The following is a 21,733-nucleotide window of genomic DNA, read 5'->3' on the forward strand; positions in this document are numbered from 1 at the left end:
TTAATTTAATATAATGCATTTCAGTACGTACATTTTGGTACATACATTTTGGTATTAACATTTAGGTACATTAATTTAATATAATGCATTTCAGTACGTACATTTTGGTACATACATTTTGGTATTAACATTTAGGTACATTAATTCAATATAATACATTTCAGTACATATATTTAGGTTCATTATAATATATTTCGGTACAATCATGTAGGTACAAATATTTCGGTACTAAAAAGTCAATTTTATATATTTCCGCACAGTCATTTCTGTACACTTATATATTTATATATTTTTGTATCACAAATTTCTTTTAATATTTTCTCATTTATGTTCATTTATAATTAAAGAACTAAATATGTGCATATTAATAAAATTAAAATTCAATGTGGAGAGATTAAATAAAAATACACATTAAATAACAAAAATTGAATATAAATTTTGATAAAAGTACACTTTAAGGGATTAAATTGAATATGTAATTTAGCACCATATTTTTTTTTTAAAATTTTAATCTTTTGCAAGGACTAATGTTCAAAAACCCCATTATATTTTACTATCTCAAATTTAAATCACTGTGCTGCATATCTAATTTTTTTTAATCATTGAAATGTTATATATCACTTTCCAACTCCCAGAATGAATAGATAACTGTGACTTGCCACTCGTTGTCCTTTTAAAAAAAGTGTTATATATCAAGTTATCAATTCGCTGCAATGTCAAACTTCTATTAAATTTTTCATCAATTTGTTTTACATGTCGTGCGCAGAGTCCACCGCTTAATTGGATTAAAAAATTAATTAAATATTAATAAATTAACAATTAAATAATTTTAAATTTTTTTATAAACCACAATTAGGGATAGACAACGGTTATGGTGGGCGAGTAACTGCAATTTTTATCATAACCGTTTAATCTCATACCCCCATAATCGTTTACTAGTTAAGTAATTGCATAAACAGTTATACCAATATCTATAACCGTCTATAAACCGTTAACCATACTCATAACAAGATACTCATTTAACTATAACTGCGTACCGTTGACTCGTTTTTGTCCTATTTACCATTTTTTATTCGCATAACCGTTTAGCAGTTTGGTTGCTTATCCAATGAAACCAAACCTCTCTCGTGTCGTGCGGAGCACAGTTTGTAGAAGGGGCCCACCGAAAGAAGATATGCTAGATTTTGGATGAAAGATCGAGAAGGGAAAGACCAAGTTTACTTTCTGTGAAAATGAGTTTTTTCCACAAGAACCAAAAGTTTGATTACAAGACTGAGAGTTCCACCCAAGAGTAGGAATGAACAAAATATCTACAGGTATAGTTACGGTTACCGGTCTATTTAAAATTAACGATTACGATTATGAATAACCGTTTAAACAAATAAACGGTTATAGATATAACTATTTATCTGTAAAATTTAAATAATGTTGTAAACATTCCTAGTTTAAGTATGATTGTGTAAATCCTAGATAAGAATTGATTCTAGTTATCCTTTCCTATTACAACTTGTATTACTTGGAGGAGAAGAAATATCTTCTCTACCTTTACTACTATAAATAAAGGCACAATGTAGGAGGGATAACAACACATACATTCCCCTACAATTCTACAAACACACATCTCTCTCCTCTCTCTCTGCCGCCGGCCCTAGTCTTTCTGTCAGATAAAAATAGACCACAACACATTATCAGCACGCTCCTACCGCTGCGCTTAGTAATCTGACGTTGGAGATTTTTTCTGCATCAAACCAGTTCATCCATATCATCACGCAATCAGGTTCTTTCCAAACAACGGCTTTTAACTCGATATTTTGCAAGCCCTGATAGCATGAACATTCACCATGATGCATGACCCAACTTTACGTTTAACGTATTTTAGATTCTACATAAATTGTGTATGCTTCATAACCAAAATTGCTACAATTATGTGAATTTGATATTTGCCATGAATTGAATCTTACATATGTACATGCATTGAAACTATTATTTGCATATGCATCAAAGTAAATATGTGATTCATTAAAATTATACATGCATATAATTGTTGACCCTAGAAACTACCAAGCCTACGTGGCGCGCAGGCCGAGTAATTACTGAGCTAACTACGTCCTTCGGTTGTGTGCGGGGCGTGCCAACTCGTCGGCCGAGGAGTAAATTTGTTGATGTTGCGTTAGGTCGCGCTACTGACTTCTGCGTCTTGCGATTGCGGCCGAGAAAGGAACACGTCTCGGCCTCTTGGGCTCTCGAACCTGAAGACAAGGTTGCTAATCTTACGAAGTTCAATATCAAATTCGGCTCTCAATGTGCCGAATGTAATAACTGTAACACCTCACTTTGCCGAGAAGGCTGATGAGGTGACCTCGACCAATAAGGATTTAGAAACCCTTTTCGACCGAGACTGGGATAGGTAATCAACCGTTCTCGCCGCAGTGCTGTTGATGCCAACGGAAGATACTGCGAGACCGACTGACTCTACGGTGACAGAGCTATCTATGCCGACTTAAGATATCACCGGTTGCTTCCACAGTGCTGTTGATGCCAACGGAAGATGTGTCAGCGAAAAAGAAAAAGGAAAAAGATCTCAAATTGTTGAGAGTTTGCGCAGGGCAATTTTGTATTGATTTGCAGGGTCCTTTAAAATGTTGCACGACCTCTTGTATTTATAGGACTTGGATATCTGCTTGGCACAACCTGATAATATTGTAGAGTCCAGCTGTAACTCAAACTTGCAGAGCAAAATTTGATCCGTGTCAGAGGCTTATCCTTCAGATTGTTGTTTGTGACTTTTCAAATAGGATAAAAACCCATCTAGTCTTATCACATCACACTAGAAGTCTAGCCCACCTAGGCTTCTTGTCTTGATAACTTCAACATAGCCTTTATCCCATGCATGCATAATAAAATATAATCCCATCATATTTAAAAGCCTAGCCTAGCTAGGCTTTCTTTTCTTGTCATATGCAGGTTACGGCATATACATATATATAATCATATATATATATATATATAATTATATAATAGGCATCCAAACCGAATTGTTCTAACACACACGGTACACTGCTAACAAATCCAAATTACATTGGACTGTTCCACCTGTCTCTCCGTTGGGATATAATTTTGTCTTGTTTATCTGGTTTAAGAAGATGCAGATAATTCGGATTAAAAGATAATTATAATATTATCAAATTATCTCCACTTTCTCATCCGGTGGTTGAGAATCATGCCCACTCAACGGCCTGAATCGCTTGGGCCGATGATGTAAAATTGGGTCCAAACAATAATATAATTGAATTGAAAAAAAAACAAAAACAAAAAACATTTTTTTTTTTGCGATTGGGATATGAGTTCTTTCGAACCCGTGACCACCATCCTGCAAATGGGGTATCACACGCAAATCAGAGAGCATTCAGCTCTCCTTGTTCCTAGAAACCCACGGAGCCAAGCCCCAAAAACCCAAAATCCCGACACCCTTCATGGTGTCCCCCGATCATGGAGTGGCCTACAGCCACAACCACGAACCTATTGGTTCTTGCTATAAACGACCTAAAGTCGTCCCATGTCGGTAATTGAACCGAGATTCACCGGAATCTCGTCGGAATTTTTCAAAAAAAATTCGATTTCAATTTTTTTTTTAGGGTTTTATAGTTGTTGAAACGTTGAGATTTTCTTATCTTCGTGGTTGTCCACGACAACCGTGACTCACCCCAAGTCCCAACAACCCCGACGCAGTCAAAATTTTTTGGCTTTCTTCTTCGGCATCGCACACCCAGCACGGCTGGGGTTTCTTTGGACCTCTTTCCCGAGCCCTACTCGGGCTCTGTCTCTCGGCCCGTGTAACAAAAAAAAACAACTTTTTTTGCTGGGCTCGCTTGCAGCGGCCCAGCCCGCAAAGAAAACAAATTTTTTTTGTTTATTTCCTGGGCTCGCCTGCAGCGGCCCATACCGAAAAAAAAAAAATTTTGTTTCTTTGGGCCAACCTGAAGTGGCCCGCCCGCGAAAAAAAATAAATAAATAAATTCAATTATCATTATACAATATTTTTGCATATATTATTTGCATATTTGTTTGCATATATATTTGTGTTTGCCTGCAGGAATATATGAACCTGAAGTTCATAATTACTTTGAAACCCGAAGTTTCTTCTAAACATGCCTTGTTTGAAAACCTGAAGTTTTCACTTAAACATATCACCCATGAAACCCGAAGTTTTTCATGCGAAATTAAACCAATACATGTCTATTAGAACCTGTATGTTCTACTCCTATGTGAATGGATTGATTTTTCTCCATTACACTAACCACATCTTGTTCATCCATTTTGTGATAGGAACATGTCGAATTTGAACAAACTCGACTTCACCGCTTTGGAGGTTTCTGGAAGGAACTACCTCAAGTGGGTTCAAGATGTGAAGCTCCACCTCATTGCAAAGAACTTGCGTCTTGCTATTGAAGAAGCAACGGATGCACCTGTTGGCGAAGCTGAAAAAGCCACTGCTATGATCTTCATCCGAAGACATATCCATGACGCTCTGCAAACTGAGTACCTTGCTGAGGAGGATCCACGTGCATTATGGGTCGCTTTGGCTGATCGTTTCGATCACCAAAAGGACATATTCTTGCCTGAAGCAAGACACGACTGGCAGCACTTATGCTTCCAAGACTTTAAGTCTGTGAATGAATATAATTCTGAAGTTTGTCGAATCCGATCACTTCTCAAGTTTTACAATGAAACTTTGACTGAAGAGGATCTCCTGGAGAAGACCTACTCGACCTTCTCTGCTTCTAATATTGTCCTGCAGCAACAATATAGAGCTTAGAAGTTCACTAAGTTCTCGGATTTGATCTCTGTTTTACTTCTTGCTGAAAAGCAGAACCAGCTGTTGATGAAGAATCATTAAGCTCGACCTACTGGGGCTACTGCTGTGCCTGAAGCACATTATAGCACTAATCAGCACCCAAAACGCCAAAAGAGGCGTGGTAAGGGCGGCCAGAAGCCATCCCACCAAGGTCAACAGAGCCAAGGCCCATCCAAAGGAGGAAACAAAGCCCAGAAGCGCCCAAACCTCGCTCCCAAGGCCCCGAACTTCAAGAATAAGGGCAAAGCACCTGCCACAATGAATGACGATATGTGCTATCGTTGTGGTTCCAAGGACCATTGGTCCCGTATTTGCCGTGCTCCCAAGAAGGTTGCGGATGCATATCATTTTCGTCGTACGAAGTTTGAATCAAACTTCCTGCAAGTGGACGAACCGGAGACTACAAAGATGAAGGTTTCTGACTTTCAGGAGGATACCTCTCCTATGGAAGATTAGAATATTAGACATAGACTTATTTTTCAGTTAAAATAAGACAATTGGGGCCGAATTCCACCTAGTGGCCGAACCCCACCTTATTTTTTGGTTAATTTTGAACAATTTTCCTTCTAGTTTTGGATTATTAGTTGGCGATTTATTTTGGATATTAAGTTTTTAATCCTTGAATAAATGAAATTATTTTGAATTGATACTTGTTTTTATAAACTTTTATGCATGTGACCGATTCAAATTAATTTTTCATTCTAGGTATGACTAGTGGGAAAGTTAGTTGTCTGGCAGATAGTGCAACCACGCATACTGTTTTGCGTGAACGCATCTATTTCATTAACTTCGTACCTAAGAATGCACCTCTGACAACCCTCTCAGGCCCATCCAACCTGATCGAAGGATACGGTAAGGCACGTATAATGTTGTCCAATGGTATAATCTTGACCATTGCTGAGGCACTCTATTCTCCATGTTCCGGAAGAACGTTACTAAGTTTCAAGGACATTAGAGATAACAATTACCACGCTGAAACCCACGTAGAAAACGGAGTTGAATTTCTGTGCGTAACTTCCTACGAATATGGCCAGAAGCGTATTCTAGAGAAGATGAAGCGCAACCCGAGTGATCTGTATACTACGACCATACGCCCCATAGAATGCCACTATGTGGCTGGCCCTACCACAGGGACCGCGCATGAAATTACACTTTGGCATGATCGTTTGGGACATCCTCGACGAATAGCGATGCGCCGTATCCTCAAAACTTCACACGGGCATCCATTAACCCGAAGCTTAGGTTCGATCCATGAAATTGCATGTCAAACATGTTCTATGGGAAAGCTTATTACTAAGCCTTCTTATGACAAGATTCGTTCGAATCCTCCTATTTTTCTACAACGGATTCAGGGGGACATTTGTGGACCGATTCAACCTCCCTGCGGACCATTTAGATATTTTATGGTTTTGGTTGACGCTTCTACACGTTGGTCACACGTGTGCTTGTTGTCCACAAGGAACGCTGCATTCTCCAAACTGTTGGCTCAGGTTATCAAGCTCAGGGCTCACCACCCTGATTATCCGATCAAATCTATTCGATTGGATAATGCTGGAGAATTCAAATCTAAAACTTTTTGATGACTATTGCATGTCGGTTGGGGTTGAAGTTGAACATCCTGTACCCCATGTTCACACCCAGAACGGCCTGGCAGAGGCTTTCATTAAGCGTTTACAAATGATTGCTTGATCGTTGGTCATACGTACCAAGTTCCCGATCGCTGTTTGGGGCCATGCAATATTGCACGCAGCAAAGTTGGTCCACCTGAGGCCTGTTGCGACACAACCATTTAGTGCCCTTCAGTTGGTCACCGGATGCGAACCCGACATATCACATCTGCGCGTTTTTGGTTGTGCGGTCTATGTGCCGATCTCGCCGCCCTTACGTACAAAAATGGGGCCTCAGCGAAGGATGGGAATCTATGTCGGATATGATTCTCCTTCGATTATTCGTTACTTAGACCCTTTGACAGGCGATCTGTTTACCGCTCGTTTCGCGGATTGTCACTTCTATGAGACAGTCTTCCCGTCGTTAGGGGGAGATAAGAACGTCAACGTTCCTAATGAACGACGTGAATCATCGTGGACGACTCCCACTTTGTCTCATTTAGATCCCCGCACCGCTCAGTCTGAAGCTGAAGTGCAGCGCATATTAGATCTCCAGAGCATAGCTCAGAGCATGCCAGATGCTTTCACCGATCTAGCGCGCATGACAAGATCACATATTCTAGCTGCGAATACGCCTGCAAAGATAGATGTACCAAATGTACGACGGACTACCCTCTTGGAAGCCCGGGACGCCAATTCTGGTGATCCACGTACATTAGCGGCTAGCCAATCATCTGCCCCTACACAAAAGCATGGCAGACCCCTTGGTTCAAAGGATTCACACCCCCGGAAGAGGAAAACCACGGCACAAGGTCCTGAAGAGCCTACCGTGAATCCGACTATCGCTTACTCATTTTACCCAACTCATGAGGAAATTCTAGATTATGGAAGCGTCCTTGAAGAGACGAATCCTCATCCCGAGAATCGTGAGATTTCGGTCTATTATGCTAGCTTAGATGATGTGTGGCGTAGAAATGAGATGATTGTCGACGATGCATTAGCATTTGGAGTAACTACTGAGATCATGTTGAGCGATGACATTGAACCAAGGTTCTAAAAATCGCTAGGCGCTAGTCGGGCGGCGGGCTGGGGCCTAGCGCCTAGGCGGCTAGGCGGGGCCTAGGCGGGAGCCTAGGCGGACTAGGCGGATTTAAGTAAATCTATCATATTTCAGGTAAATAAGTGTCTGCTTCTACTTGAAATATATATAATTTCATCATAAACTACAAAATAGAATGCATATATATCATGAAGTATTGGAACATAATGAAAACATGTGAAATAAGGATATAATGTTTGTTCATTCAAGTATGCAACAAGTCTTTTACAATTTATTGGAAAAAAACAAAATGCAAAATGAAAGTTATGTATTTTCTGTCTAAGTGAGTTGCAACCTAGGCGGGCTAGGCGGGCTAGGCGGGTGCCTAGGTGGTCTAGGCGGTGGGCTGGGGCCTAGGCATTAATCGGGGCGGTGGGTTGGGGCCTAGCGCCTAGGCGGGGCCTAGGCGGCGCTAGGCGGGGATTTTTAGAACAGTGCATTGAACCGCGTTCCGTTGATGAATGTCGACGTAGAGCTGATTGGTCAAACTGGAAACAAGCAATCCAAGTCGAACTTGATTCACTTGCGAAACGTAAGGTGTTTGGACCTGTAGTCCCTACCCCTCCACATGTAAAGCCCGTTGGCTACAAGTGGGTTTTCGTTCGGAAGCGTAATGAGAAGAACGAAATTGTGCGTTACAAAGCTCGTCTTATAGCACAAGGTTTCTCACAACGCCCTGGGATTGACTATGACGAAACTTACTCACCCGTTATGGATGTGATTACTTTTCGATACATTATCAGTTTGGTAGTTTCCGAAAAACTGGATATGCAGCTGATGGACGTAGTAACCGCGTATCTCTATGGGGATCTTGATACGGAAATTTATATGAAAGTTCCCGAAGGACTTACATTGACTGGTTCAAATATTTCCAAACCCCGGAACACGCTCTCAATTCGGCTGAGGCGTTCACTATACGGTTTGAAACAATCCGGAAGAATGTGGTATAACCGTTTGAGTGAGTATTTGACTAGTCAGGGATATGTGAATAACGAACTATGCCCTTGTGTGTTCATTAAGAAGTCACATTCCGGATTTGCGATTGTTACAGTATATGTCGATGACATGAATCTCATCGGAACTCCTGAAGAGCTCGCGAGAACTGCTTCGCACCTGAAGTCGGAATTTGAGATGAAAGATCTAGGTAAGACTCGATACTGTCTCGGTCTCGAGATAGAGCATTGTTCGGATGGAATCTTAGTACATCAATCGAACTACACCCAGAAGGTGTTGCGCCGTTTTAATGAGGATAAAGCGAAGTCTTCGAGTACTCCTATGGTCGTTCGTACGCTAGATGCAAAGCGAGATCCCTTCCGTCCGAAGGAGGATGATGAAGAGATTTTGGAGCCTGAAGTTCCTTATCTAAGTGCGATAGGCGCTTTATTGTACTTAGCTCAATGCACTAGACCCGACATCTCCTTCGCTGTTAATCTTTTGGCAAGATACAACAATGCGCCAACACGCAGACATTGGACTGGCGTGAAAGACATCTTCCGTTACCTTAAGGGTACTACGGATTTGGGCTTATTCTATCCCTACGAATCCTCGAGTGATGCCGCACCCTATGCTCATCGGGTTGATTCTCACCTTGTTGGTTATGCCGACGCTGGATACTTATCTGATCCGCACAAGGCGCGTTCTCAAACGGGTTATGTCTTTACCGTTGAAGGCACCGCAATATCTTGGAGGTCAACTAAACAGACCTTAGTTGCCACTTCGTCTAACCATGCTAAAATTCTCGCCTTACATGAAGCAACTCGGGAATGCTTTTGGTTGAGAGCAGTAATGGGCCATATTCGAAGCTCCTGTGATCTTTATCCCGCCATCAATGCCCCGACAACGATTTTTGAAGACAACGCAGCTTGCATCGAACAGCTCAAGAAGGGTTACATCAAAGGAGACAACACCAAGCATATTGCGCCGAAGTTATTCTTTACACATCAACAACAAGAGCATCAGAAGATTGAAGTCACGCAAATCCGATCACAAGACAATCTGGCCGACCTCTTCACCAAATCACTACCGAAGGCGACGTTTCAGAAGCTTGTTCATGGAATTGGTATGCGTAAACTTTCTGAGTTGTAACTTTGCTATTTCTCTTTGGAATTATGTCAAACTTAGGGGGAGTATCTTCTGGATACTTGCTTGATCTTAATGTACTCTTTTTCCCTACGATTAGGAGCATTTTTCCCACTGGGTTTTTGCTACCTAACTAGGTTTTAACGAGGCACCCATCTTGGGCTGGTCATATCCCTTATGACGTCCTGTAGACGTTTCTTTTGACTTTGCATTTCTCACGCATTTTTCCTTAAACTATGGATTTTGTCCCTACTCGGGTTTTTGCCATAGCCTTAGGGTTTTTTAGTGAGACTTACTACTTATGCAAGTTCCTACCTTATTGAGAATAAGCGTTGTTCCTTGGAATCAATGCTGACGAGTCGACTTCCTCAACTTCTGCATGATGCTGAATCTACCTTGAGAATTGCCCACTCAAGGGGGAGTGTTGTAAACATTCCTAGTTTAAGTATGATTGTGTAAATCCTAGATAAGAATTGATTCTAGTTATCCTTTCCTATTACAACTTGTATTACTTGGAGGAGAAGAAATATCTTATCTACCTTTACTACTATAAATAAAGGCACAATGTAGGAGGGATAACAACACATACATTCCCCTACAATTCTACAAACACACATCTCTCTTCTCTCTCTCTCTGCCGCCGGCCCTAGTCTTTCTGTCAGATAAAAATAGACCACAACAAATAAATGGTTATGGTTATTATTCGCGGGGATCACGGATACTCATTTAAACATTTATATTAATATATGTAAAATGTAAAAAAAAAAAAAAACTAAAAACCCTAAAATTGTTCGACCTCTTCACTCCCGCTGCTCATCTCTCTCCTCGCCGCCGTCTCTCTCATCTCCGGCAAAACAGTGGATTCGTTGCCCATTTTTAGTCGTCGATGATGACGGCACCTCATTCCAACTTCCATCAACCACAAATTAATTTAGTGTTTATATTTCGGATTAATTAGAATGGAGGTTTGGATTGGTCTGACATGTGGTAAATAATTGAGGAAGGGAAGCAATTGTTTTTGGCTGCTGACTAATCTCCAGGCCAGAGTCCTAGACTGCTTCTTAATTTATTTCATGGACACACTGAGTTCCTATTTTGATGCTTAGCATTTGTTTTATTTTCTCTTCCTTTTTTTTTATGATGATAGTAATCAATTGCCTACCACATAAGTTTCATAACGAGAACGACTTGCATGACATGAGCATGCAACAATCGTAACATTTATCATCATAATACAATAATAAGGAATTTTTTTTAAGAACTTAAAGATTAAAATACGGAAATGCATGTTAAATATACCTATAATGATGTTTAGTTGTCATAAAAAAAAATTATGAATTTTTTTTTATTTTACGTTTCAAGTTGTTAAAAAAACATGTGCAGGTAAAACAAGGGGTAAATGGGTAAAAAATTAGCTTTCGCAAAACCAATGTGGCTTTCGCAAAGCATTACACAAAGTCAAAAGTGAAACATTACAACAACTCAATGTTAATTTATTGGTAATTCTCAGTTTAATATTTTGAAGTCTTTTGGCTCTTAACTTTTTATACATCAAGTTTTTCTCATCTCAGTCTGGTATTGAATATCGTATTGTCTTTTAGCCTCTATATTGGTATCTGTGGCAAAAAATGGGTACCTTCATGAGAAAATTTTGTAGATCGATGAATATTTTCAATCTGGATATTTATTAGATACTAGAAATTATAAGCCTATTCGCGAAAGTCTAAGTCAATGTCACGTACAATATTTGTTAAGACATATTTAGGGAACTGTTATTAGCACTTCAAAAATCTTATCGCGAAAGTCCAAGTCAATGGCACGTACAATATTTGTTAAGACATATTTAGGGAACTGTTATTATCACTTCAAAAATCTCATTCTACACTTCGCACAAGTGTATTTTTCTTTCTAATTATAAAAAGTTTGGAATGCCAAATGAGATTTTTGAAGTGCTAATAATAATTTTCTATATTTATACACATTTTATTTTAGTTTGGAAGTCGACTTCCTTTTTTCTTTCTTTCTTCATTTAACTATAACCGCGTACCGTTTACTCGTTTTTGTCCCATTTACCATTTTTTATCTGCATAACCGTTTAACAGTTTGGTTTCTTATCCGATGAAACCAAACCTCTCTCGTGTCGTGCGGATCAGAGTTTGTAGGAGGAGCCCACCGAAAGAATATATGCTAGATTTTGGATGAAAGATGAAGGGAAAGACCAAGTTTACTTTCTGTGAAAATGAGTTTTTTTCGCAAGAACCGAAAGTTTGATTACAAGACTGAGAGTTCCACCCAAGAGTATGAATGGGTAAAATATCTACGGGTATGGGTAATTGCGGTTATCCGTATATTAAAATAAAAAAACTAAAAACTCTAAAATTGTTCGACCTCTTCACTCCCGCTGCTCATCTCTCTCCTCGCCGCCGTCTCTCTCTCATCTCCGGCAAAACAGTGGATTCGTTGCCATTTTTAGTCGTCGATGATGACGGCACCTTGTTCTAACTTCCATCAACTGCAAATTAACTCAGTGTTTATATTTTGGATTTGTTCGTGGCTAGAATTTCCGCTTGGGATGTTTCCTAGCCGACGAGCACACGGCTCCTCGAGAGGTTGGCGCCGGTTGATGCTTTCTGTCGGGCTTCTGCTTCACTGGCGGGCTTATCGGGCAAGGCTTGTCGGGCAAGGCTAAAAGAGAAAGACAGAGTTAACTTTGAAAGGTGCCTTTGTGGGGCCTTAGGTGTAGGCCCTGAGGCTCACAATCAAGATTAACTTTTAAGTGCTCAAGCGTGCCACTGCCATCTTCAGCATGGCAGATGTAAAACGAATGTTGAGTTTTAGTTGTATATATGCCCGAGAGACCGTGTTAGTTATGACAGGTGCCTTTGTGGGGCCTTAGGTGTAGGCCTTGAGGCTTCCAGTCAATAACTAACCCAGTACTCGAACATATAATGTTTGTTCCACTGATTGCAAGAGTCTTATAACCATTATACTTCTGATTACCTGAGCCCGAAGAGCAGAATGAATCCAAATATGTGCCTTTATAGGGCCTTAGGTATAGGCCTTGAGGCTTCCCATCAGAATTCCTTCTATACTCAAACGTTCTACGATAATCATAATATAATAAAAATAAAACTAAAAGATAGGTCGATTACTTGCACCCTAAGTAACTTCGGACTTCTTGTTTATCAAAGACTGTCGTGGATGAGTTAAGTCCACATAAGGTTCTTTTTTATGCCTTGAGACCAAGGACTTTTGAATGATCAATCTTACATGCCCAAGGGCTTAGAACTTAGATCTGATTAAAATAGTGAAGACATATTCAAATCGGATTCAAGAGCTGAGAAGTCTTTTTAATCATCAACTTACTAGAAATAACTTGGATACAACTGGAAGTATACAACATACTGCTAGATTAATGAATGAAAAGATAAAAACAAAGAGGGTCGGGCAAGGTTTCACCTTGTCGGGCAAGGCCGATCGTCTTGCAACTTCCTATCTTTGTGATTTTATCAAAGAGGTTTGATAGCTGAGAAAGAGGGGTAGGGAGATGAGTTTACAGAAAGAAATCGATACTACAGCAGGTTTTTGACAAGGTAGCAGAGCTATTACAAAGGTTTTTTGTGAGGGTTTATCCTGAGAGGGATGAAGGCTTGGGCTGACTACAGCTTCGTTTGAAGGAAAATCTGGCTTTGAGCAGAGTTTGGGCTTGTATTTGTTTGTTTGATTGAGTGTCCTTATCTCTGATCTCTCTTTCTTCTTTTATAGACACTTCGGCTTGGCCTCCTGTAGCAGTAACCTTGCCCGAATGCAGCTTGAAGGGCAATGACTCAGTAATTATTTACTTGTACTGCCACTGTAAAGTGTTTTTGGGCTGATTAGCTGGCTGGTCTACACCACTTGGTCTCTAAGTAGGTAAGCAAGTGGTTCAAATGAGCTGCACCAAGTCGGAAAGGGCCTTTTCTGCTTTCTGGGCTTCGGCTGGGCTTCGGCCATCTCTCATTCTAGGCCTCCCTTTGGGCCAGCTCTTTCTTGAGCCCAAAGTTCAAGTTTTAATCCAAACAGTGCCCCCTTCAATTGATATTCAGGCTGGAACTCCAGGCGCCAATATTGATTGAAAAGCTCCCCATTAAAACCCACATCTCTTTCTCCGGATTTGCACACTTTCTAAAGATAATCATCATTTTCCTGCGATCATTTCACTAACCCACGAATCCTCTGCGTTCTTAGCATGAAATCCCTCTGCAATTGAAAATTTCGTAACTTCCCAGACGTTTTACTTTTCTAAATCTTTCAGATTCTCTATTGCTCTTTGCCCGATATCTTTTACCTTTGTCGTCTTCTTTGCCATTCCCTTTCCAAACTTCATCAAATGGCTTCAGGATCCAGCCAAATCCAACTATCCTATGAATCTGGCGAAGGCATCGCCACTTTGCGCCGTCTACTCAACGGGCTGCATCGCCCTCGGGCAGGTTTGTATTCTGAGCTTTTCTTTGAAGTGCATGGGGCACAATCGTTGGGTCCCACATGGATTTCCCGGGTCCCTTCAGTGATAGAGACCAATATGCCCAGGGATAACTGGTTTTCCCCAAATCCCTTTTTGGCTAAGTCGGGCATTTCTTCATCCAAGTGGTCGTCATATCGTCCGGCTTGGGCTCAGTGGATCGATGAACTAGAGCCAACTTTTAAGAAGAAATGGATGAATAATGGTATTTATGAATTGATCATGCTCTAAAAAACTTCCATTATTCCCAAGCCCGAACTGCTTGCTTCTTCTCTTCTTTTCTGGAATTCGGGCACAAACACTTTTGACTTCCGTATGGGTCCCATGTCTCCAACTGTTCTTGACATGGCCCAGGTGTTCGGGCTAAGGCCATCAGGCAGGATAGTGGACATTACTCAAGATTGGGCTCCCCCTTCTATTGCTGAAAGCTCAGGTTCATCCGCCTCTTTCCTTTCCTTGGAATATAATTCTGCAACCTTCAAGAGTTATGGGATCTCCTTCAAGGGATTCATCCCTTTCGTAAAGGAAAATTTTGGAGCAGGTTCTTCTCATGTTGATAAAGATCAAGAGCACATGTATTTCCTCTTATACTGGCTCAACAAACATGTCTTCCCCAATAAGTCTAAAGGAGTGAAGGTTGAATGGATCCCCCTAGTGGAGGCTCTTCATAACTTTGATGATGTAGCTACGGGTCCATTCCTTCTTTCTCATCTTTACCATCTTCTTTTTGAAATGACTCAAGGCGAACCATTTGAGACTAACCTGAATGGGCCCATATGGATGATACAAACATGGCTTCAATGGTACTTTCCAGAGTTTCGGGCTGCCAACTTAGAATTCCCAGAGGGTGTGACCTCTGCCCGAATCCTAGCTGAAGCTGCTCCTACAGATCACTCCACCTTCGCCTGCTTTTACTTCTTCAAAGTTTGTAAGACTCGATCAGACTTGGAATGGGGCGCGTCGGTCTTGAGAAGATATCCTTGGTTTTCTGACCAAGCCTTTCAAGATGCTCCTGGGGAAGATGCCACCTCCTTTTGCAGGGAGAAATTTATTAGTTGTATTCAATCGAGAGACATGGCCTGGGGAGTTCGGGGCAATCGATATGATCGAGGGTTGGAGGTGTATCACCCTAACTTTTGCAACAGGCAGTTAGGTTTTAGGCAAGCCATTCCCATCCCGTTCTTTGACTCTGTCCATTGTGGCACTTCCTTTCGATTACCATCTCCTTCCGAGGTGACCTTTCGAGCTGCCCGACGTAGTCTTGAAGTCATGAGTCAGGCTGCCCGAAAGTCCATCATTCTTAATTTTGAATGCACTTCACTCTTCTCTTCTTGGTGGGAAGATAAATGGACCAAGAAATATGGAGGAGACTTGAGAGAGACTCATGATCGCCTCTTCAGTCAACTTTCTCTCAAATCATACCCCAGTTTGGGCAAACTTGAAAATTGGAAGGAGATGATCCAAGAAAAGAATCGGTTACTTTTGATAGGTATCTCTTCTTCTTAACTTGACTATGTCTCCCTTCTGAAGTCCTTTAAATCTTACTTTGCTTGATCCTGCAGCCCAAGTGGATGTTGAATCGGCACTCATTGACTCATTGAGTCCGAGGATGACTCAGCTGATGCAATAGTTCTTCATGGAGCTGCAGCAGAGGCTGAAAGACGAGAAGCTGGAGAAGGAGAAGATGTTTCGGAATCTTTTGGAGATTCAGAAGCTGAAAAAGTACCTGAGGCGATTGTCAAAGCACCTAAACGAAAGAAGGTAGTTGTGATCAAGACCTCAGATTCTGATCCTGCATCTCTACCCAAGACTAAACAACCAATTCTTACTAGAAAGAGTAAGGGAGCAAGAACTGTCCCAACTCCCAAGTCTTCAGCCTCATCTGCTCCAGCCTCTGAGGCAGGCAGAAAGAAGCAAAAATCTTTAAATGAGTTCCTGTTCTTCTTCACCAGATTGCCATCCTTCTTCGTTATCTAATTGCCCTTGTTTTCCTTGAAAACAGGACCTCAAGCATCTAAGAAACCGACCATTGCTTCTAAGGAGGAACCATTAGGAGCTGAAATGCACAAAAAGGCTGAAGAATTACGAAATATCACCCTCAAAGAACTTGAGGTATGGTTTATGTTTTTGTCTGCATAATCTTTCCTACTTTCACAAAACTCTAAGCATGATTACTTGAGTCAGGCCGCAAGAGAGGAAAAGCTCCTTCCGCCCGATGCCTCTTCGCCACTTGCCCGAGAAACAAGTCTCTCTCCTCCCCGAGTTAATCCTTTAGAGGTGCATCTTCTTCCTTCTCGAACATTGGGTAACTCTATAGTTTCTAGAACTAATGCCTGAACCTTTCTCTTTTTCTATCTTCATCCAGGTCGGGGTATCTGCCTCCTTGCCTAGTCAAGGTTCTCCTTTGAAGTCTCTGATTTCTCCTTCTGCCCTAGAGGCAACTCCATCTTCTCAGTTTGATCCATCCACAGGAGTTATGTTGCACTTTGTGGATGAAGGCAGTAACTTGGTGAGCAACTGTTCTTGCATTGAGTTCCTGTACATTGCTTTCATATTAACTTATATTCATATTTTCTGCAGCTTTCTCCAATATATGAGCCACCCCGTTCGTCAGTGGTAACATGTAATGAACCCATAGCTCCTGAAATTCCTATGACCTTTAGGGCAGCGGTTTTGCAGGTGTTGGCTTGCCCGACAGTTACCATCTATGAACCTCCTCCTCCTTCTCCTCAGGGTCAAACTCAGGTATGGGAGTATTTTCTCCCTGTTTTCCTCTTATAATCTGCTTACTAACAATTGCTGATTTCCCTGGATACTTCTAGGGGATTGGCGAAGGTTCAGGCGCAACCTTTTCTTCCCCTATCGGTGATAAGGAGTCTTCCCCTCAACTAGGAGTTGGTACTCTTCCTAGTAAAGCCCCAGGGCTCAGTCAGGTATATTTCTTCTTCCCAAAGCTTCCCTTTACTTCAAACTGTATTCTTGTCTTAATCTGGTCTTCTTTGGTTTTTGCAGCAAGTTCTAAAGAAGTTTCTCCTCCTCGCTTGGTTCGTAAGACAGAGCTCCCCCGTCCTGGAATTGAGAAGACCGGGAAGACAGAAATTGCCCCATCAGTGGGTACTACCCCATTGGAGGAAACTAGAGTACGAAATCCTCCTCCTTCTTCTTCATTTCCAAAAACTGCTAATTTGCCCGCATTTTTTTAAGCATTCGGGCAACTTGAAACAAGGCTGAAATCTTCAAAGCGTTCTTCTGAGCCTTCCGGCTTTCAAGAGCTATGTCGAGCTTTCCAAGAATGGGTGAAGAAGGATTTCTCAGCTTCGTTCAGCCTTAAGGCTCTCCATGATATAGAGAAGGTTACAATAGAGCTTTTCAAAGCCAGACAGCTATCCAAAGCTCAACATGATTCTTTTCTTTCTTTCTTTGAGAACCTGAGGGCTCTCCGGGATCAACATCAGAGAGCTGAGAGACAAGCTAATCGTGTAAGATGTTTCCATGAGAAAGAATTAAGTACTTCTACACGGGTTGAACAGTTGATGGATGCGGGCTTGCTGACAAATGAAAGAATCGGAGTGGTCACTTCTGAAATCCAGAAGCTGGAAGAATAACTTGTTGCTCTTAAAGTTGAGCAAATAACTCTCCTTGGCACCCTTGAACATCAATTTGAAGAAGTAAAGAAGTCAAACTCAGAACTAGAATACACTAGGTCCCAACTTGTTAATAGTCACACTGTTCTGACCGAACCTGGTAGGATTTTTGCGATTATGCAAACTTATCACTCTCGAATAATTGCGATGAGTGAAGATCTAAATCTGTTATACTAGAATCATTTGTAACCCTCCTTTTGGTAGAATGAACATGTATTTTGCCTCTGCTTACTTTACTTCTGGTTCTTGTCTGGACTTATTTCGGGCAACTCTTTGCCCCCTTGTTTATTTTCTTCTTTCTTCTGCTTCCCTTACTAATACCAATTTTGGGACCTGATCATGATCTCTTGGTCCCCTTTATGGTATTTTTATTTAAGCGGGGGTGTTGGGATAACCTGGGATATATCCCCCTCCTCTACTGTAACAACTGATGACCCTGGCTTCTCTACCCAAATCAGGTTGATCATATTGATAGGAGCCTCCGGGAAAGGGTTTGTATCAACCATCATACTAGCTTGGGGCTTGTCAAGCAATAGCTTTCCCTTCACTATAAAGTCTTGTATCCAATCTCTGAACTGGACACAATTGGCTATAGAATGGTTGAAGGTATAGTGTAACTTACAATACTTCTTTCCCCTCAGCTCTTCTAGCTTGGGCATCTTTTTAGTACTGTCGGGCAAAATTACTCTTGCCCGCACCAGTTCTTCATAGATCTCAGGTGCCTTGGCCAGATCGAATGAATAACTCTGGTACTTGGGAGGTTTCATAGGAACGAAGCCTCCATCGTTCATCACAATTTTCTGGTCTTTGATGGGTTGAACTAACCCTTTCACCATCAGTGGTTTGAAAGGCGTGGTCATCTCAGCAGCACACACATCAACTTCCTCTCTATCATGGCCATCTTCATGCTTTGGCCCGGTTTCTCCTACTTCCACACGATGAATCGCAGCTTTGTTTTTGTAGAAAGAAGGAGCTTTGGAAGTATGCTTCACTTGTTGCTCTTCTAGCAACAGCCTTTCCTACTTTGTAGCAGCAATTACCAATTCCTGCAGCTCGTTGAATTGTGTATCATAAATTTTTTTCCTCAAAGGTAATCTCAGAGCCCTTTGAGCAATTGATATGAGCTGAGCTTGGTTAACAGGGAATTGGCATCTCATCCTTGTTTTTCTGAACCTCATCATGAAATCCTCTGTGGACTCATGATCGTATTCTTTGACTTCAACAAGATCATTGATAGTCAATTCTGGCTCTATTCTGTAAAATTGTTCATGGAAGGCCATCTCCATCTACCCCTAGTTGGCAATAGAGTTAGGGGGTAATAGAGAGTACCACTGAGATGCTAACCCTGCCAATGAATTCCCAAACAACCTCAACTTGTAGTTTGGGTTGTCCTCATATGCCACACAATGATTGGAGATTTTGAAAATGTGGTCTCTGGAGGACACGCTGCTATATTCACCTGTGAACTTTAGAAATGCAGGCATCTTGAAGTTGAGGGGAAATGGATTTTGCTCATCAACGTACTCGGCATAAAGCTTTTGATAAGTAACCCTGAACACTGGGCGAGCCAGTGGTTGAGCATTTTGAGCCACCGTCCTTCTTAATTCAGCCAACTCCTCCCTCAGTTGTTAAGTAGCTGTATTATTATTTTGGAAGAGAAATGCAGACTCGTTCTTCAGGCTTCCGTCATTGCTCGCGCCTGCTTCTTTCTTTGACTTGGGCTTCCTCCAGTTGGCTCCTCCTCCCTTATTGGCCAACATGGGTGGCCTATAAGGAAGAGGTTTATCTGAAGTTGTGGAGCTTTCTTTTCCGCTGGACTCTCCTGTTGTTATAGGCATCTCATACTTCGTTCTTTCTTGCTCGCTCTGCCTCCTATTATTAAATGATAATAATGGGAAGCTAGGAAACTCTTTCTCCAGAACTGGTTCTATCACAGGTTGACTTCCTTCAAGAACTACCTTTTTCTTTCCCCTATCCTTTTCTTCTTCTAATAAGGGAAATAAGGGAATGACTGGTTCACTTCTGATGGTAACCTGATTCATCCCACTTCCCTGAGCACCTTTTGGAGTGGAAAACTCCAGATCCAATCTTCTCTGTAGATTCCCTGTTAAGGTACACAGTCTACTTACTTCCACCTTAGTTTCCAAAGAGTTTTTTTCCATGCTCTTTAATACTTGTATCATAGTAGCCTGTAATTCTTCATTAGTTCCTTTAACTTCAGACTTTCCGGATGAAGTTGGGCTTTCCAGGACCACCTGTCCTGATGGGGAAGAAGGATTTCCTGATTGATCTGCCATTTGTAGCAAAGGTTGAGAGGAATCGTCCTTTGTATTCTTTCTGCAAGGTTTATGGCTTTTCTTTTTGGACATGCGTGATTAAAAAAATGTAATCCCACCGGGCGTGCCAAAACTATGTTCGTGGCTAGAATTTCCGCTGGGGATGTTTCCTAGCCGACGAGCACACAGCTCCCCGAGAGGTTGACGCCGGTTGATGCTTTGTCGGGCTTCTGCTTCACTGGCAGGCTTTTCGGGCAAGGCTGAAAGAGAAGGACAAAGTTAACTTTGAAAGGTGCCTTTATGGGGCCTTATGTGTAGGCCTTGAGGCTCACAATCAAGATTAACTTTTAAGTGCTCAGGCGTGCCACTGCCATCTTCAGCATGGCAGATGTAAAACGAATGTTGAGTTTTAGTTGTATATATGCCCGAGAGACCGTGTTAGTTATGACAGGTGCCTTTGTGGGGCCTTAGGTGTAGGCCTTGAGGCTTCCAGTCAATAACTAACCCAGTACTCGAACATATAATGTTTAATCCACTGATTGCAAGAGTCTTATAACCATTATACTTCTGATTACCTGAGCCCGAAGAGCAGAATGAATCCAAATATGTGTCTTTATAGGGCCTTAGGTATAGGCCTTGAGGCTTCCCATCAGAATTCCTTCTATACTCAAACGTTCTACGATAATCATAATATAATAGAAATAAAACTAAAAGATAGGTCGATTACTTGCACCCTAAGTAACTTCGGACTTCTTGTTTATCAAAGACTGTCGTGGATGAGTTAAGTCCACATAAGGTTCTTTTTTATGCCTTGAGACCAAGGACTTTTGAATGATCAATCTTACATGCCCAAGGGCTTAGAACTTAGATCTGATTAAAACAGTGAAGACATATTCAAATCGGATTCAAGAGCTGAGAAGTCTTTTTAATCATCAACTTACTAGAAATAACTTGGATAGAACTGGAAGTGTACAACATACTGCTAGATTAATGAATGAAAAGACAAAAACAAAGAGGGTCGGGCAAGGTTTCACCTTGTCGGGCAAGGCCGATCGTCTTGCAACTTCCTATCTTTGTGGTTTTATCAAAGGGGTTTGATAGCTGAGAAAGAGGGGTAGGGAGATGAGTTTATAGAAAGAAATCGATACTACAGCAGGTTTTTGACAAGGTAGTAGAGCTATTACAAAGGTTTTTGGTGAGGGTTTATCCCGAGAGGGATGAAGGCTTGGGCTGACTACAGCTTCGTTTGAAGGCAAATCTGGCTTTGAGTAGAGTTTGGGCTTGTATTTGTTTGTTTGATTGAGTGTCCTTATCTCTGATCTATCTTTCTTCTTTTATAGACACTTCGGCTTGGCCTCCTGTAGCAATAACCTTGCCCGAATGCAGCTTGAAGGGCAATGACTCAGCAATTATTTACTTGTACTGCCACTGTAAAGTGCTTTTGGGCTGATTAGCTGGCTGGTCTACACCACTTGGTCTCTAAGTAGGTGAGTAAGTGGTTCAAATGAGCTGCACCAAGTCGGAAATGGCCTTTTCTGTTTTCTGGGCTTCGGCTAGGCTTCGGCCATCTCTCCTTCTAGGCCTCCCTTTGGGCCAACTCCTTCTTGAGCCCAAAGTTCAAGTTTTAATCCAAACAGGATTTATTAGAATGGAGGTTTGGATTGGTCTGTCA

The 21,733-nt window shown here is 41.4% G+C and overlaps 1 protein-coding gene across 1 annotated transcript; it reads right to left on the minus strand.

Annotated features, from left to right (window-relative positions):
• Window positions 1–18,153: 18,153 nt before the first annotated feature.
• LOC139193297 (uncharacterized) lies at window positions 18,154–19,071 on the minus strand. Its single transcript, XM_070816282.1, has 2 exons — window positions 18,925–19,071; window positions 18,154–18,804 (listed from the first exon to the last, which is right to left on the minus strand). The coding sequence occupies exons 1-2, from the start codon at window positions 19,069–19,071 to the stop codon at window positions 18,154–18,156; spliced, it is 798 nt and encodes a 265-aa protein (XP_070672383.1).
• Window positions 19,072–21,733: the final 2,662 nt, after the last annotated feature.

Source organism: Malus domestica, chromosome 17, assembly GCF_042453785.1.
Source record: "Malus domestica chromosome 17, GDT2T_hap1".
Taxonomy (NCBI): Eukaryota; Viridiplantae; Streptophyta; class Magnoliopsida; order Rosales; family Rosaceae; genus Malus; species Malus domestica.

Bases quoted from the DNA above. Each gene is read 5' to 3' on its own strand.
- LOC139193297 (XM_070816282.1), bottom strand. From the start codon at position 19,071: ATGGAGATGGCCTTCCATGAACAATTTTACAGAATAGAGCCAGAATTG. The intron at 18,805-18,924 runs GTTAACCAAGCT...GCTACAAAGTAG, and splicing joins GGATGAGATGCCAATTCCCT to GAAAGGCTGTTGCTAGAAGA.